The following is a 15,126-nucleotide window of genomic DNA, read 5'->3' on the forward strand; positions in this document are numbered from 1 at the left end:
TGTCTCTAGGGGTGTGTGGAAGTTTGCTGGTAGGCTTAAATTTGCTTTACCATCACAGACACCTAAAAGAGAAATACTTCGGGGATCTGCAAACCTTAAAAGGTCAGTAGTCCACTTAAGGATGTTAACTCTTAGTGCTGAAGACTTCCATTATAGCTTATTCAGCTGCCAGGCATTACAATAAAGCACCCCACTCTGGCCTCTGCATCTTAAGTTAAAACAAAGCCATAGTCTTCAAAATGGTAATTATGGCTTCAAATTAATGTCATTATTTGAATGAATATCATTATTTGATACACATGTAAACTAATCCACATAGTCTCGTACACAGACCATAGTGCTTTTTCATACTGTTACATGTATACATATTTGAATTTGTCTGTGTAATAAACCACAACCACCTGCTTTTCCCTCTAGCATGACTTTTAATAGTTAAAAATCAAATATGTGCAGAGTGTACTTTATTTGTTCACATTACCTATTTGTGGTTAAAAACCACTTCATCTGACAGTTTAAAAGCATTCTTTTTAAAACAAAGGAATTAAACATAGCTTGTGCTAAAAAAATCTGCAAGTTACATGGATGCAATATTATACAGGAGTATAAAAAAATCAACAGTATTCTACAGAAAATATTCTCAAAACAGCAAATAAAGATTAGGCATGTAGGCATGATCCTGAACCCAACAAATATCAATTAAAAAACAGCTAACAAAATTTAAAAAAAAATCCTGAATTTCTGTATAAAAAAAGCAAGGATTCAAAGTGCAGGTGCTCCAGTTTTCACTTGAACATATTATTCAGTAAGTCAATACAGGATACTATTAATTTTATATAAAGTGACAGTGTTCTCAGTAAGACTTAAACATTCAGTTACATTATCTTGCAGTTTTTTTTTTCATTACTGCTACTTTACACTGTAGTAAATAAAGACTTATGCAATACAGGCTTTCATTTTCTTAATCTAACAAGGATATAATGGGTTGGTGGTAATGGTTAGTTTTAAGAGCTAAGCTATATTTGCTGTAGATCAGCCTTAGAAGTAGATATATATATGGTTTTTTTTTTAAACTTTTAAAAACAGATTTCAAATTTTAAAAAGAGACTCGACCAATCTGTTCTGGGACCTGCATATACTGTCTTTGGAGCACATCAGCAAAGCTTCCAAATCCACTAGTTAGGAACACAGCTCTGGGCAGGGTCATGCTGGAAATCTTTCTTTGGTGGCTGCAGCTGGGAAAGGGCTCTCTCTACCAAGCTGAACCCAGGGAAAGGCAAAAGGGCTCTGCCTTCCATCAGAGCAGAAACCATCACATTTATCCACATTTGCCTGATGTGCCAGCTAGGTTTGGGATGGACTTCTCACTTTTACTTGAGCATACCAGTCTCAGGCAGAGGAAGTTAGGAGCCAGGCAGGTGTCACTGAAGTGGTCTTTCATATATTCAAAAAAATAAAATTGAAGCATACATTAGAAACCTCTTTGAAAAAAATTATAGGAAATAAAATTATCCTTCAGGAATGTTGCCTGGAACTTAATTTCACCTGAGGTCCTTTTCAGGTTGACAGCATCCCTTTAAATTTTAGGTTGATTTTTTTTTCCCCAAGAACCAGATCTCTATATATGCCTATTTTAAAAATGCACATAAATATTGGCATTAAGGTTACATTTAGAAATTCAGAACTTATCTTTACCATTATATATTGACAGCAAGATTAATAATACACACACTTCACTGACAACCGTTATTTTTTTTTTCTGTATTTTGAATAAAATTTGCATTTGTGTAACATTTCCCACAGAAAGAGTGATTATACTTCAAGATAGTTAAGTCTGCACCCCAACATTTTCACATTAGTGAAAACAATCATGTTCTGAAAATACCAGGGCCTATGCCAGGTACTAATAAATACAGAGTAAGAAAAAAAAAAAAAGAAAATAAAAACCCCGACTGCCTTTTATCCCGACATAGTAGAGATTTCATAGTCACTGGCCGAGGTTATGGGTCTACCCCTCATCCTTACGTTTTTAGCATTGGTAATCCTAGCCATCATGGACACGGGCTTGTCAAAGTACCTCACCAGCGCTGGCTCAGTCAAAAGGGAGGCTAAAAATTGCTCAAAGGTGATGGCCCAGTCCCTGTCGATGCTCGTGCTCCTGCGGAGAGCGGCGCTGTGGTTGCTCCGCACCAGGACGGTGTCCTCACCGATGTCCTCGCAGTGCAGCTTCTCCTCCTCGTGCGAGCCCGCGCTCAGCACCGAGTAGGAGGACATGGAACTGTCGTCTTTCGTGTCGTCATCGGAAATGAGCATGGAGGAACAGGCCCCGTTGTCCCTGGGAGAGGAGTCGTCCAGCTTAATGTCTTCCATCTGCATGCCCAGGGCGCTGTCGGGGCAACGGGCCTCCTCCTCGCTGCTTTGGAGCGGCTTGTGCTGCTCCAGGGGGTACTGCTGATGCTCTTTCTTCTGAAACAGCTGGCTCTGGAGAGCTTTGCTGCAGCTGTTGCTGCTGCTGTCTGCCTCGTTGGCGGGCTGCACGCTGAAGAGCTTGCCCACTTCACCGATCTCCAAAAGCAAGCTGGTCACAGCAGCGGTGGCGTGGTACAGGTCCTGCTCGTTGGGGTCCTCGCTGAACATGTTGTACATCGTCTTGCACAGCTCAATGAACTGCCCCTGAACACGGAGGGAGGAAACATTAATGAGAGCAGGAAACAAATCAGGCTGACGTCTACTAAATCAGTTTTAAAAGTCTGGAATTGGGGCATGACAACAGTTTGTGTGATTAAACTAAAATTGGGAATAACCTGGGTGAAGTCTAGAAAGCATTTTCTGTGACTGGGCAGTCAGATGTGTTGCCTGTCTCAAAGCTATTTAGAATAAACCACTGGATGTTTCATCCATCATATGACAAATATAATTCTCTGCAGCCACAGGGGGGCAACAGAGGGTAAGCAGTGAGACACTTAGCGTTCACTTCGGTGGATTTTCTTGTAGGAATGATGCTAAGTACAACTAGGGGTCTGCTAAAACTAATGAGAAGTAATGAAAAATTAAACAAGACCTGCAGCACTCTTTAACTGACAGGGGTAACTTAGTTGGATGCAAGACTAGAAATTCAAAACTCATGAATTAAACAGGAAGGAGATTTGCTCAGGGCTACCTTAAGTAAGAATCATTGTTCTACAGGGAATAAACCTTCCCTACATGCTCTGGAGGGAACAGCTATCCCAATGGGTCTCCTCCTCCTTAGCAGCTGTGAATCTGAGGGGAATGAAACTAGCAGTATAAATCACAAAACATAAAATGCTTCTTTCAGTTTATGCGTATCAGACATTATTAGCTAGCTGGCAATATTCAATGTCACATCACCCTTTGTCTAGAGATCAAATTAATGTTATCATTCCTATATGCGCGTGTCTAATTTTTGGGATGTTTTGGGAGCTGAATGCCAGTTACAATATTTTGAAAATAACTAACTTCTGTAATCAGCTGACTGCTGTTCTGTGGTAAAAAAGTATCTGCCTCAAAATAAAACCTTTGTTCAGTGTTAATTGAATATTTACACATATGTGAAGAAAGTTTAACGCTAATGAAAAATAAGTAACTGTCAACAGAAGTACCTGATTCAGCTTGGGCAAATCCTTTGCGGTTTTGGCTTTGGATTTATTCTCTTGGCTCCACATTCTCAGATAATTTCGATTCTCTTGTGAGCTCTTCTTGCCTATTGGCAACAAATTACCCATATATGCAGGAAAAAGTCCATGAAGAAACCTTAAATTAATACTTTTTTTTCCATGTTCAAAAGGAGCATCTTTACAAGAAACGAAAGATGTAACTCACATGGAGACACCATGCATACCTTTGTCTGTTTTCAGACTCACTGTAACAAACCCATCATCTACTCCTTGTTTGTTCCTGCTGTCTAGGCCAACAACTAGGAAGTGGAGGGGCAGGGGGAGAGAGAGATCAGTGTGGTTTTAGACACAATACATAGTTTTCATGTGTACAGTGCAAAATAAGAAAATGTTTACACTGCAGAAAATGCAGAGTAAAAATGATAGGAATAAATCATGATTTTTGCTCATTCTTAAACCTGCTGACATATTTCATTTAATTTATAATATCACTAATAAGCCTTGAACCATCTTAAATTTTGTTTGTGTAGTACAATGATTAACCTGTGTTACCACAACACAGACAACTTCTAGCATGATGTATGTTTGGTGATTATATTAATGCACCTTCTCTTTTCTCTCAGGACTTAAAATTGCCATTTCCAGTCTATTAAACTCCTACCTATATTTTCAAACAACCTTCCTCCCCCTTGTAACCTGAAGAATATTTTCCTTGAATCAGAGAGAAACTTCACATCAAATATCTCAAGACAGATAATGCCATTTAAGGCAGCAGCGACGAGACGCTGCCTCTCATCAGGGCACGAAAAGATTTCAAACTGCTGAACTACATTTTGATGTATCTTTTGGTCTCAGTTTCACAGAATATTTTAAGTTCTGATCCAAACATATTGTGAAAGCCAATATATCTATTCTTATTCTCCATCAAGACATATATGCTGGATGTATCACAAAACTACATCTATTACAACACACTTGATGACATTATTCTGCAAGTACTTCTGCAATGCACAATTCAGGGTGGCTTGTGGTGTAAACATGCCTGCACCTCTAAGGATATAAAATACATACAAATACTTCATACTTCCTCTTACAGGGAACACTTCACTTGCAAAGTTTAACCCAATTAAAAAGTAGCATATGTTGTTTGAAATGCATTACCCCATCTTTTCATGCCCGAGACAAAAGATGCCTACCGTGCGTACACTCTGGTGTGATGTCTTCAAAAAAGTACTGAGTGGCTTCAAAAGCAGAGTCTGGCTCTTCTTGCTCAGGGGACGGATCTAAGGAATATAGTAAATATATTTCATTAACAATTCCGCCCTTTAATTAAAAACAAAAAGATATTTCCATTGATACATTGAGAATGTCAGTTTCTAGAAGTAAAAGTGTGAGGATGTGAAGGACCAGGAATCAACCCTTTTCAGCTCTCAGGAAATGAACAGCTGGACCTGAACTGTCTTCTCCCCAATATCCACTACTGTCTAAAAAGGAGCTGCCTGCCCTCAGAGGTTGGTTTACCCATCTTCCCATGTCTACTTCCATTACTTTCTTCTGAGTAGCTCAGCGTGTCCTAAGCAGGGTAAAAACTCCTTCCCAGCTGGAAACAGCCTGTCATGATTTGTTATGAGCTTACCAGTCCCCAAATACCAGAAACTGCATTTTTAAAAAGAAATCTGCTATAGTTCAATATTTTTTTAAAGTATTTAAAGCTTTTTTTCCCCTGTTTAATTAATGAATCACTCAAGCCTACCTCCAAGCAAAGCCAGCTGGGAGCAATCAGGGACTCATGCTCAAAGCACATGAAGGGGAATGTCCTCCTAAAGCCTTTAGACATCTTTACCAGAGCATGTAAATGGACACAAGACTTAAACCACCCAAGCAGTTGCAACATACTTAAAATTGCAGGTTCAGTGATGACAGCAATAGGTTCTTTACGGCACTTTTGTGACAAGACAGAGAGGATACGGTTCCAGGATATCATTTTCTTCAGAGGCAAAATTGGTTTGAGATGTTTTCGTCCCCTCTCCACCCTAATCTGCCTCTCTCACTTAGCTGAGCCCAAGTTTGTACAGCTCCCTGGAAAACACATCTATGACACCATCTGGAGCTTCCCTCTGCAAACAGTTGTGTCAGCCCAGAGGGGAAACCAAGAACAAAGCCTGGGGACAGAAACGAGGAACCAGGGCACGCAGGAACATTTCAAACTAGCTCTGATATTAAATAAAGTGCATTATTATGGTAACAAAGGTTGAAGAACACTGTATTTATGCATGGGGGATATCACCAGCCCCAGATCAACAGGCAGAAGACACATATAAATGGCCTGTGTGTGGCTGGAGCAATAGAGGGCTGTGTGGGTGCTTTCAGGCTTTTCAAATCTCTGTCTGGTTATGGTAAAAGCTCTTTATTTTACTGCTGCATAAACAGCTACAATAGTTCCAACAAATTAATTTTTAATTGGGAAAGCTAGTCATAAACAACTCTGCTCCAAATTCCTGTTCTCAACAAGACAACAGCTATTTTAACATCATTTACTTACCAGGCAAAACATGCATTTTATACAGTAGCTTCAGCTTCTCTGTAAGATCTCCATGGCATGCTGCACCTAAACAGCATTACATACAGTACATTAATACTCAGCATTCAATGCCATTTTATTTATTATTGCTGCAATATTTTGGTTTAGAAGCTGCTACATTTACTCTGGGAAGCACTGTAGTCCCTTTACAGCCCAAAATCATAAGGCAGTCACTTGATATGTAAGATTATACAGTGTGCAGTAGAAACAGCAAGAGAACACAGACCAATTTACCCTAAATTTTGTATTTCAACCTTGGGTCCTTCATTAAATGCCTATTTTATAGTGCTCAAAAATAAGCTATGATCATGGCAATACCACCCCAGAAAGGCCTCCAGCTGAAAGTTAACAAGACCTTTTTGTGTGGACTTCAAACTTTCTAATCTGAGGATCGAATAAAAACATCACAAGACTCAGAGCAATAAGATATTTACTGAAAAAAAGAGAGAAATTCAAGTAAACAGCATCTATCACAGCTTAGCCATGGGCTAAACTGATGTTCAGGCAACACTTTCCAGTGATTTATCCCTATTCCTTTCTGGTTAACACTACAATTAGCTGTATGAAATCCAAGCTGTCTATTGTAGTCCCTCCTTCCAATTAATTAAACAGATAGTAGTTAATTTTAAAGTAATGAAATAACTGATAATCAGCCTTCTTAATAAATCTCACTTGTTGTGACACGCTATTCATAAACAAATGAATTAACCTTCAATAATTAGGTTATGCAGAGATTTATTTTGCTTTATAGATGACCATGTCAACTTGCCTCTGCTATGTGCAGACTACAATGTGTGGTTTGGCAAATCCTAGCAATCACAGTCTCTTGTAAAGCTGAATGCTACAATAAATACTGATATTAGGCCAAAGGATTGAGCACATCTACATGAGCCATTTTGCTTTCAGCTTGGTGTTTTAAGCACAAAACCTTGTTATGTTCCTCTCTGGTGCACCACGCCGTGCAGATAATGCTTTCCCTTGTATCAAAACCATGCCTTAGCTTATGGCTCCAGGTACCACGTGAGTGCCCCACTGCTAAAGGCAACCTGAAATAACCAAAGCATGGAACTGCCTGCAGTTCTGCATCCTCCAGCAACAGCTAGGGAAGCAGTCACCAGGGCACAGGGTGACACATGTAGGCTGCTTGTTCCTCTCTCTGTCCCCAGATGAGAACTGAAAAAGCTCAGTTGCTACTGCTTTTCCGAGATGAATCTGTGCGTGCTTCCTAATGTCAGGCCCTTTCTTTCCCCCTCAAAATTATGGAGAGCATTGCCAGCAGGTCGAGGGAAGTGATCCTGCCCCTCCACTCAGTCCTACTGAGGCCACACCTGGAGTGCTGTGTCCAGTTGTGGGCTCCTCCGTACACGAGAGACATGGAGCTCCTGGAGCAGGTCCAGCAGAGGACAACATAAAAACACAAAAGTGGTGGCTGCAGTTGCCCCTCCCTTGACCACAGGTGGAGGGGTGCAGAGTGTTTGTACAGCATTCAGCTCCCCAAAAGCATTGGAGAAGTGGTGAGGTTAACACTCTTGCTTTCTGGAGGTGCTTCCACAATCTGTGGTTGAAGAAAAAGTGTTCAAAAAGAAAAATACAATCAGGTACTCCTTGCAAGACACGGTTTTCATGGTGCTGACTTTTGCAGGATGCTGTGATGAGTGCTGCAGTCAGCAGCAGCCACTGGAGAAGCGGGAGAGCTGCACGTTCTGAAAAGGGAGTATTGCAAAAACATGATGGGAGACAGGAGACCACTTTGAGTCTGTGTAGAAATCTCTCCAGCTTACTAGGAAGCAGAGTCAACAACTGTCGTGCTCTAATTCAGTGTGGTACAGGGCTGCAGGTGAATAACAGCTCATAACCAAGGCTGACAACCCCTTCTGAGCAGCACAACTCCTTAGGCAAACTAATCAAGATCACTCCTTTAGTTGAACTTGCAGTAACACAACACAGAGTAAATGTACAGAAGAGAATATGCCAGGTTGTTCCATCTTTGCTCAGCTGAGGCCTTAGAGGCACCTGAAGTAGGAAGTTTTTGAGCTATTTGCTGCAGGGACAGTGAAAAGGAAATAGAGATTCCCAGTTGCAGTTACAGCACTCTCATATCCCAAGGATTTCAGGCTGACACAGAAGAAAGGGCCATGAGATCACAGCACCACCCTTTGATACCTCCTCTTCATGGAGCTCCTAGAAGTCAGTGGCATCAATGAGAGGTTTTGAGGGAACAAATCCTTATGGTTACATGTAATAACACTACTGAAAGAGAGAGGTGTGAAACAAAAATGCTTCTGGTGCCATGGCTGCTTCAGACGACAACAAGCAGCCTCCAAAATGGGCCATACAAGAAAGTACTTGGATAAGGACACTTCCTTTAGGAAAGACAGACTTGAGTAATCAGGGCCAGAGTTCAATTCTGCTGTTTGGACTCAGTAAGAAGCAAGAGGGCAGTGCCCACAGATCACCTCCAGAATGGCCATCCTCTGCCCATGCTTGCCAGGACAGCCACAAGGAAAGATAACACAGGCATCTGCTGAGCAGATGCACCTTGCTCCAACAAAACATACTTGTCATATAAGATACTTTCCTAGCCAAAGCATATTGGGTTGGTGAGGCAGACAAGCAGCTGATGTTTGTGGAATTATTAAAAGTCCCAGGCCATGGTGAAATATGCTCAAAGAGATCCAGTGTTGTTTCTGTTGACTGTGTTGCCCTTTCTACCGTTCATGTGCTTCTTAAACAAAAGGGGTCAGCAGGGTTGGCTTTTTTTAGAAAAGTTTTCAAGCTACACCACACTGGGCTTAGTTTCTGAAAAAATGTGGGTTTGCAGAATGAGCAGTTTTGATTATTTCACTCATTCAAGATTTTAATTCAGTCATGTTGGCTTATAGCCACATTTGTCCACTTTATATTAATTTCTGTTCACAGTGGTCAATATTGGCCGCTGTTCTTATTACTCATTATTGGTTCCAAAAAATGCTGTCTCAGTCAAAAACTGGTTTATAGATATTAACAGCACTCTGTTAACAGCAGGAATAGTTAATTCATGGGTCATCAAAAGGTCATTGAGTGTTACCTGGTAGACAGTCCCTCAAATACAAATTGCTGCATCACTGGGGTTTTTGGGTGGTGTGAAGGGGAGGTGTGCAACCAGCTTTACTGTCACATAGCTATTTTGCACCTGCAAGAGAGCAGGTGTTACCATCGCTGTACAGAGGTTTTAATGCAAGGCTGTATTTGGAGCCCTAACATTTAAGCATAGTCTTACAAAGAGTTGCTAAAAGCCAGATTGGGAAACCTTTTCTCTCTCAAAAAGGATCAAAATGTAAAGCTGAAGGAAATGTCAGGTTGCCATGAAATACATGATAGATGGTGAGATGTTGATCACTTACAGGAAACAATTCCTGCTATGTTTAAAAAAAAGAGTGGCCAGCTCCTGCCTCATCTTTGCTTCCTCACGTTATTCCTGGGGCTTGCACATTCCCTGTGTGATGATATTGACTTTCACGTCCTGAAATCTGGCTTCTTCAAGACCTGCATGGGCTATAACCTTCACTACCAACACTCAGCCTCCTTCTCTGACCCGCACCTCCACTTTCTCCTTTCCAGGTGACTTCCACCCTGCTCTCAGTCTGCAGCCTTGCCTGCTGATTTCAGAAGGAATACAGGTAGTACCTCCCACTGCAAATACCGTGGGGTGCGTTATCTTCCCCTCACGCAGGAACACGCCTACGTGCCACATCAGTATATTTCTGAAGAGAAGGACTTTTATTCAGGGGCAAAACTAGCATCTTTATCCTTTCCCTGCCCCTTTCATATGCACACAAATTTCTCAAGAATCTTCTCCATGAACAATTAAGGGAACAAATGCTGCCTCTCTCCCCTTTCCAGAAGCCCTAACAAACAGTAAAAATTCCTGTCTTTCAGGGAAAGCTTAAAGAATATACAACGAAATGCAGTGTCACTGAGAAAGGAACACTACACAAGAACATACAAAAGGCTTTTCCAAAGGAAATACTCTGACTAGGAGTAATAACACCATTAAGCACACAAATTGTGGTCCATTTTTGCACTGAGAGTTAGCAGTGAGGGAAATCTTCAGATCCTAATGGATGTGCAGTTCAGGTGTCATCCTTCTCCCAGTGTGATACACCGCTGGCTAATGTAGATGCAGCTACTGAGACCAGCCTAAACCCCGGTGGGAACCACTGTCACAGGCATGATAACATGAACTCAACAGAAAAGTAACTTATGCAAATTAGCATATGTTAAACTCATTATCTGATAGCTAATATAAGATCTGTGTTTCTGAAGGACGGGATCCCCTTCAGAACAAACCACTTTGGTCACATTATTTTGGAGGTGCCGCGAACCCTCCTTACTTAGCCCAGAGACGAATTCCCGGAAGTTGATGAGCAAGTCTCCATTTTCATCCAGCAGCCTGAACAAGCGGGCAGCCAGGATATCCGAGTGAGTTCCACATGCCCAGGGAAAGAGGAGGGCGAACATGCCCTTGAACTGCTCGAAGTCAATGCGGTACTGCTCCAGGTAAGGCAGGCTGGGATCGTGCCGGTCAGTGGCATTGCTGTTTCCTCCCCAGTAGCAGCTGGTTAAATGTTCTGCCTGAAAAGCAGGTAAATATCATGAGATTGTCAGCACCTCTGTGAACAATTCACCATTATCAGTGATAAAAAAACATCCTGAACTTGTACACACACATTCTTAACACAGTGCAAGACAACAGATGTATTTCAATTTTCCTAGCCCTTTCACTTCTGGAAGAGGTTTCTCCTCCAACCAGAATAAAAAGACATCCCTCTATTAAAAAAAAAAAAAAAAAGAAAAAAGAAGGTAAATCAAAACTTATTCTGCCTCCTAAGCAGGTGAAACATGAAATTCTCATTTTGAGCAGAGCAGCAAGCAGCTGTGACTTCCATATATACACAGGCTTGTTGTGCTTAGTCGCCCTGTTCACTCTCATTACACAGTCAAGTCAGAAAGGGGAGTCCTATGAAATCTTTATTTAATCTCTAATCATATGAAAATAGCTGTTTATTTGAAATATTTTTTGTTGAACTGCTGATTCTCAAAAATACTGAATAATGTACTATTCTACTGAACTCATTGAAGGTTCTCATTTTGGCAGCACCTATTTAAAAACAATTCAGAAGCTTAGAGAAAAAGATCCAAGCACTGCTCAGTGATCAACCAAGACTGTCTGACTCGGTCTCACTGATTTCATGGAAGATTGAAAGAAGGTATTGAAAGATTTGGACAACTGCAAGATTTGTCACTTACAGACGGGAAAGTAAAAGGAAATAAATTCTTCATGGTATATATATATATATAAAATCTCTGTTATAACAAAACAGAGGAAGAAAGCATCTTAAGACACTGTGCATGAAGGTGAAGTTAAAGCATTTAACTTCTCACCTTTAAATGTTCGGATCTGACAGCATTGCTGTTCAATCAACTTACAAGGACACATCACTTTGTAACACTGAATTCCCATGTAACATATTAAAGCATTGACAATGGCAAAAATCAGCTACTGTGACTACGAAAGTATTAGCTGTCTGAGACAATAGAACAAAGGTATTTCTCTGCTAAATTCCAAAACTTAGGTCAGGTAGAGAGAGACGTATGTTAGGTTTCTAAAGACTCTATCTATTCCCTTTTTGTTTTTATCAGTACAGGCATTTTTTTCCATGGACAAATTATTCATTCATATCACTTTTCCATAGTGAATTATTAATCTCCTGATGTTTTAAAAACAGCTTTTTTTATTGTTGTTGTTGGTTTTTTGTTGCATGTTTTTGCTTGCTTGTTTTTTTAAAATCAATAATATAGCAGTTAATTCACGTTTGTATCAAGATACCCCAATAGTAACTCACAGACTTGACCTGGTCTTTAGAAAAGACACTGTCCCACAACAAAAATAAATGTTCACATTTCCTGAAGGTATATGATCTTATCTTCACTTAGCTTTACCTTGAAAAGAGCATATAGTTCCTCCAGTTCATCGATAGTAAAAGAAGTCTCTGTCACAATAGTTCGTACCTTTTGAAACATAACATTAACAGTTATGGACTTGAAATCCATGTTTCATTGAAAAACTAATCTGAATTTCAGAAACTGAACTGGCCTTAATATTTGCCAAGAAGATTATTTCAGTACTTACCACGTTGCGCTTTGTAGTATCTTCAAGGGTTTGGATGACTTTTAGTCTTTGTTTGAATCTCATCTGTTCAATTAAATCCGCTCGGATACTTCCAAATTTCTTAAAAGAGAAAAAGTAGTACAGGATAGTCTGTGTATTAATATTCAGAATATTTAGTTTGCCTTTAATGTATTTCAGAAATTAATTCAATTATGTGATATACCACAAATGGAACTGCTGTTAAGGCATTTTTTTTAACACAGTACAAAGTTATGAAGACTTTATGAAGACTTTATTTTTCCCAATAACTTATTTTCATTTGAAAAGGCCTTTATTAAATTTCAAATTCTCACATTTCAAACTGTAATCTCAGTAGTTAGAAACTTGTTGCCTGGCAAAACTCTATGAATAGATTGTTTCATTGCTCCACCTGCAGGGTTTTATTTCAGCATGTCCTGGAATGTCTCATAATCATGATAGAAGAGAGGATATTTCAACTAACTTGATCTCTACTGGCTGAGACAGTATAGCAGTCCTTACATCCTCAGGATCTGAAACCAAGTATCAAGAATGCAACTTCCATCAGGAAAAGATTCTTTTAAGTACCCAAGTCTTATTTTCAGAAGTTTCTTTTACAATGCACATAACAGTGTCAGGGAGCTCCTGAATACAATACAGAAGCATCCTAGGGGAAAACCTATTAGGAATAACATTCCATATTTTCATAAGCAGAGAATCCTTAAGATTCATTTTTGTAGAAGTATTATAAGCAGAAGTTTCTTGCCACTCAAAAATCACTTGTAACATACTTAGAAAGGCACAGATGATCAGCAGGAACAATAATGCCAGACATCAAGTACACCACATGTAAAACTATAAAGGGGTGGCAAGAAACTTTCAAACAAGATGGATTTATATTTCCAGTGCAAGTGCATCTACACAAGCAGGTTATAATTTGCTGTCACCTTCTTGTATGCTCAAATTAATGCCAAAGCTGCATTTATCTATAAAGATGTTAATCTTTATCATGTGCCTTGGGAATAAAAAGATGCTTAATTTACCTTGAGTATTCTGCAAATAAAGAAGTCTTTTGACAAAAACGGAATCTAGATAAACATTCATGAATATCAAGCATCACAGACATCAAAAAACCTTGAAAAGACAGGTATTTTGGGTCTGAGACCAGATCTATTCCAGCAATCAGAGTTTATTTTTATTCTCTGTTCTGTAGGCCAAATGAGAAGGTCTGTCCACATCCATAAAACTAAGACTCATGCAGCCTACATACAGAAAAGGAAGGTTGCGTGCAATTACCTTCTGGGAATGGTGCCTTGCCCATTTTAACTTTCAAATTGTATAAGGAATTGTTGGAAGTGTGTCACCTGTTTTAAGTCAAAACTGTATCAAACCTTTCAACAGCACAGACCTTTGAGTGTCAGCTGTTTGGTTAAAATGGCCAAGATCCAAAGACTACTATAGACATAGCTTAAGTGTTTAAGGCCTATTTTCTTTTCCAAACTAACACACAAATCAAATGAGTTAAGCACGTCACAGCTCTGAATAGGAGTCTACGCTCCATTGGCAGCTAGTGAACTGTGCACAGGCTTTTAAAACTGCAGTGATTATACCTTATTTCAGTCAATTCTATTATGAACATTATGACACTAGGGTCTATGGCTTCTGAATTAAACGCAATATTGAATGAAAAGATAGAGAGATTTCTTAGTAAAATGTATTCTCAGTAAATATAAAAAAAAGTACTGGCAGTGTAAAATGCACTTGTTATGTATATTCTCTTATTTCAAGAATGTTTTTCCTATGAAAGTGGAAAGTCTCCTCAATACCATTGGTTAATTATCAAAGAATTCATCTAGACCACTTTAGCTTTCACTGGAGACTTCTAATATGCGTATCTGACATGATTACCTAAGAGCTGGACAGGGTCAGAACACGATGGAAAGCAGCTCATCATAAAACAATCCAAACATTGTGCTTTTGCCAGTGCTATCAAGTTATCAGGCTCATCAGGTTCCCATGACATATATCACAGGACAGCCTGCAAGGTTTTCCCCTTTCCTTGGGGGTGGGGGGGTGTATGTTTGAGGGAGGGCAAATGTCTCCAAGAAAAAACATTTTCTTCAGCTGCAGGTCTTCCTACTTTTTGTAAACAATAAACGTCTAGAAGATGAAGATGGATTAAGATGGTTACCCAGTAAGCATCTTTAACAGTATAAATTCTAAAAAATAACCAAAATATGCTCACTTACTTGGTATTTCCCTCTTTGTGGCTGTAAGAAAGCTAACAGTGAATTCCCAGCCCTGACTGCACATAACTAATGGAGAAACATTACAGATGTAACAGACGCCTTCGAGCTTTTTTATCTTAATAATATCCTAATGAATTGTTGGGGTTTTTTAATAATGAAATAAATTAACAACAGTGACTCTCCTGAAACTAATTCCCTCTTTGCAACCAACTCCTGCTTTCCTCACAGTTCTTCACTCCCCATGCTACTTGTTTTGCCTAGTTATACTGGAGCACAGAGGGTTACCTGGAAGGAGCTACAAGGTTCTGTGCTGCAGAAGCCCCAAAAAGACAGACTGGCTCTGCACAGAGTCAGGTTATTAATCTAAAAGCAGTTAAGCCAATGCAAGCAGTCTTCATGGCAAGGAAAACAGAAAAATACAGAGGAAACAGAATTTCACATAAATGCCCTTCTCCCCATTCTAACATTGGGTGAACAACTTTGGGTGATACATTT

General features: G+C 39.7%; 1 protein-coding gene across 1 annotated transcript in view; it reads right to left on the bottom strand.

Annotated features, from left to right (window-relative positions):
* Positions 1-446: 446 nt before the first annotated feature.
* The window catches only part of TBC1D9 (TBC1 domain family member 9), a 53,513-nt gene continuing 38,833 nt past the window's right edge, over positions 447-15,126 (bottom strand). Inside the window, exons 14-21 of the mRNA XM_032685897.1 lie at positions 12,386-12,484; positions 12,196-12,264; positions 10,587-10,827; positions 6,175-6,240; positions 4,829-4,915; positions 3,857-3,931; positions 3,618-3,718; positions 447-2,670 (exon numbers count right to left, since the gene is read on the bottom strand). Coding sequence (XP_032541788.1) covers positions 1,957-2,670; positions 3,618-3,718; positions 3,857-3,931; positions 4,829-4,915; positions 6,175-6,240; positions 10,587-10,827; positions 12,196-12,264; positions 12,386-12,484 — 1,452 coding nt within the window. The 3' untranslated portion in view covers positions 447-1,956. The remainder of the gene's footprint in view (positions 2,671-3,617; positions 3,719-3,856; positions 3,932-4,828; positions 4,916-6,174; positions 6,241-10,586; positions 10,828-12,195; positions 12,265-12,385; positions 12,485-15,126) is intronic.

This window comes from Chiroxiphia lanceolata, chromosome 4 (assembly GCF_009829145.1).
Source record: "Chiroxiphia lanceolata isolate bChiLan1 chromosome 4, bChiLan1.pri, whole genome shotgun sequence".
Classification (NCBI taxonomy): Eukaryota; Metazoa; Chordata; class Aves; order Passeriformes; family Pipridae; genus Chiroxiphia; species Chiroxiphia lanceolata.